Below are 2,150 nucleotides of genomic sequence, written 5' to 3'. Positions count from 1 at the left end.
TTGAGTATGTATTTTGTATTGCACGTGTATTGGAGTTGTGGCCCACCTCCTAGTCTTGTATAGTTGAGCTAGAGGCATTCCCTTGTAATATATATACGTGCACCAGCACCCCATCAATATAACGATTATTGTATTGCAAATCATCTCTCTACAGGGGTGATGGGATTGAGGGTTGGCCATGGGAGAAACCAAGAGAGAGAGAGAGAGAGAATGTGTGAAACCGAGGGTGGGCGGTGAGGGAAGAGAGCGGAGGGGGTTATGAAACATCATAGCGGTCTTCCGATCTTCCTCGGACATGCAGGGAAACCAGCACGCGCGGCTTGCACTGACTTGGCTCTAGAAAAATGGCCGATTCAGCCATTTCTACTGAGTCTGATCCGGAACTGCTTTGAGGTTGATGCCGGACAAAATTTCCATGCAACCCAGCCAATCAAACGGGCTAAATTTGTATCTAGTGGGCCAGGTTGATGCCGGACAAAATTTCCATGCAATCCAGCCAATCAAACGGGCTAAATTTGTATCTAGTGGGCCAGACCATTGATGCAGGAGCGTTGGATAAAATAAATTGTTTGGACCGTGCTGTGCGGATGTTTACACGCTTTTTGATGGACTGCCACGGAGATGGCCTTGCTCCTCTTCACTCTCCGCACTTCGCACCCATCCCACCTCCAGGTCAGATCTCGCCGCCCACCACGGCCGCGCACAATGGGCTCTGCACATTCGTCCCACTCCTCCATCTCTACCGCGGCCGACGAAGGCGACGATGATCCATCGACTGCCTCAGCCTCGGAGCCCTCGGCCCGGCCCCCTCCCGCCCAAGCGCCGGCTCCACCGGCCTCTGCGTCCAAGGTGCTGGAGCAGGAGCCCGAGGTGCTACCCTGCCGAGCCGCCGACTCGCCGCTCTCGCCGCAACCATCCGTAACGGGCACCCCACGCCTCCTCGGCCCCAACATCAAGGTCTGGGACCCCTGCCACGTGCTCCTTCCCCCACCGTCGCTGCACCAGCACCTCCCGCAGCAGGGGAGGACGGAGGCGCTGCTGGAGGTGGTAATAGTTAGCCACGGGGAATGTGCGTTCGCGATGCGACCCGACCTGGTTGGTGGGCGATGGCCGGCAGTGGCCCTCACGGCGCGCGGGGAGCGACAGGCGCGCGCTCTGTCAGTGTTCCTGCGCTCCCGTGGTTCGCAGCTGGCCGCTGCGTGGACGTCGCCCCTCGACCGTTCCCGCGCTACTGCTGAACTTGTCTGCCGGGTGAGCCGTTCTTGGCCTTTGTTGTATAATTCTACTCTTGCACTGTGCTTGCTTATTGTCCTGTCTTTGGCTTGCAATGGACCTGAAAGCAATTTTAAGCATTTAGATTTTAGAGTATTGTAGTCTGCTTGTAAATGCTTTGCTATGTATTCCACATTGTTGTAGTAAAACCCAATTTTTAAGATAGATTCATGCTGTGTGAGAAGTACGATCTTAAGTACCACTCCCTCCCTTCCTAAATATAAGTCTTTTTAGAGATTTCAATATGAACTACATATGAATGTATATAGACATAGTTTAGAGTGTAGATTCACTCATTTTGCTCTGTATGTAGTCCAAATTGGAATCTCTCCAAATATTTATATTTAGGAACGGTGGGAGTATGAGATTGGTGTCTTCTTTTTATGTTGGAGCAGTTCACTGTTCAGCCTAAAGAACAGTCCTTTGGCATTTCAATGAAGGCAACACATCATGAATGTATAATGGAATTTATTGGCTTTAATAAGTGTGCATTATTGCATGCTCATAGAACATCTGTTCTAGGGGCGAAGCCAGGATAAAAGGTCGTCGGGGTCAACACGAACAAGTAGCACTAATGTATCCCCTAAAAAACAAAAGTACCAATAATATGACTAAAACATACGTAGCTTGTATTAAGTAACATGTCAATAATGTTTTTTAGTAACCTCACATAAATAAGAAATCATAGCTGCCAATGTATCGTAACAAAATAAGCTCCGATTACAGAAGTAGTTACCTCTATTTTTCTTGACCTCTGATTTTGTATCTTCAGAAAATAGTCTATTATTCTTATTTTTCTTGACCTCTATTTTTCTTACGGTCTTCATGGGATGTGACTTGAGGGGCCAGTCTAGATTGTGTAATCCTCGTGATTAGAT

The 2,150-nt window shown here is 48.8% G+C and overlaps 1 protein-coding gene across 1 annotated transcript in view; it reads left to right on the top strand.

The window, feature by feature from the left end:
* Positions 1-604: 604 nt before the first annotated feature.
* LOC119285908 overlaps positions 605-2,150 on the top strand; it is a 3,917-nt gene continuing 2,371 nt past the window's right edge. Inside the window, exon 1 of the mRNA XM_037565235.1 lies at positions 605-1,251. Within this exon, the coding sequence (XP_037421132.1) occupies positions 622-1,251 (630 nt within the window). The 5' untranslated portion in view covers positions 605-621. The remainder of the gene's footprint in view (positions 1,252-2,150) is intronic.

Source organism: Triticum dicoccoides, chromosome 4A, assembly GCF_002162155.2.
Source record: "Triticum dicoccoides isolate Atlit2015 ecotype Zavitan chromosome 4A, WEW_v2.0, whole genome shotgun sequence".
NCBI classification, from domain to species: Eukaryota; Viridiplantae; Streptophyta; class Magnoliopsida; order Poales; family Poaceae; genus Triticum; species Triticum dicoccoides.
This window is presented reverse-complemented; position numbering and strand designations above follow the sequence as displayed.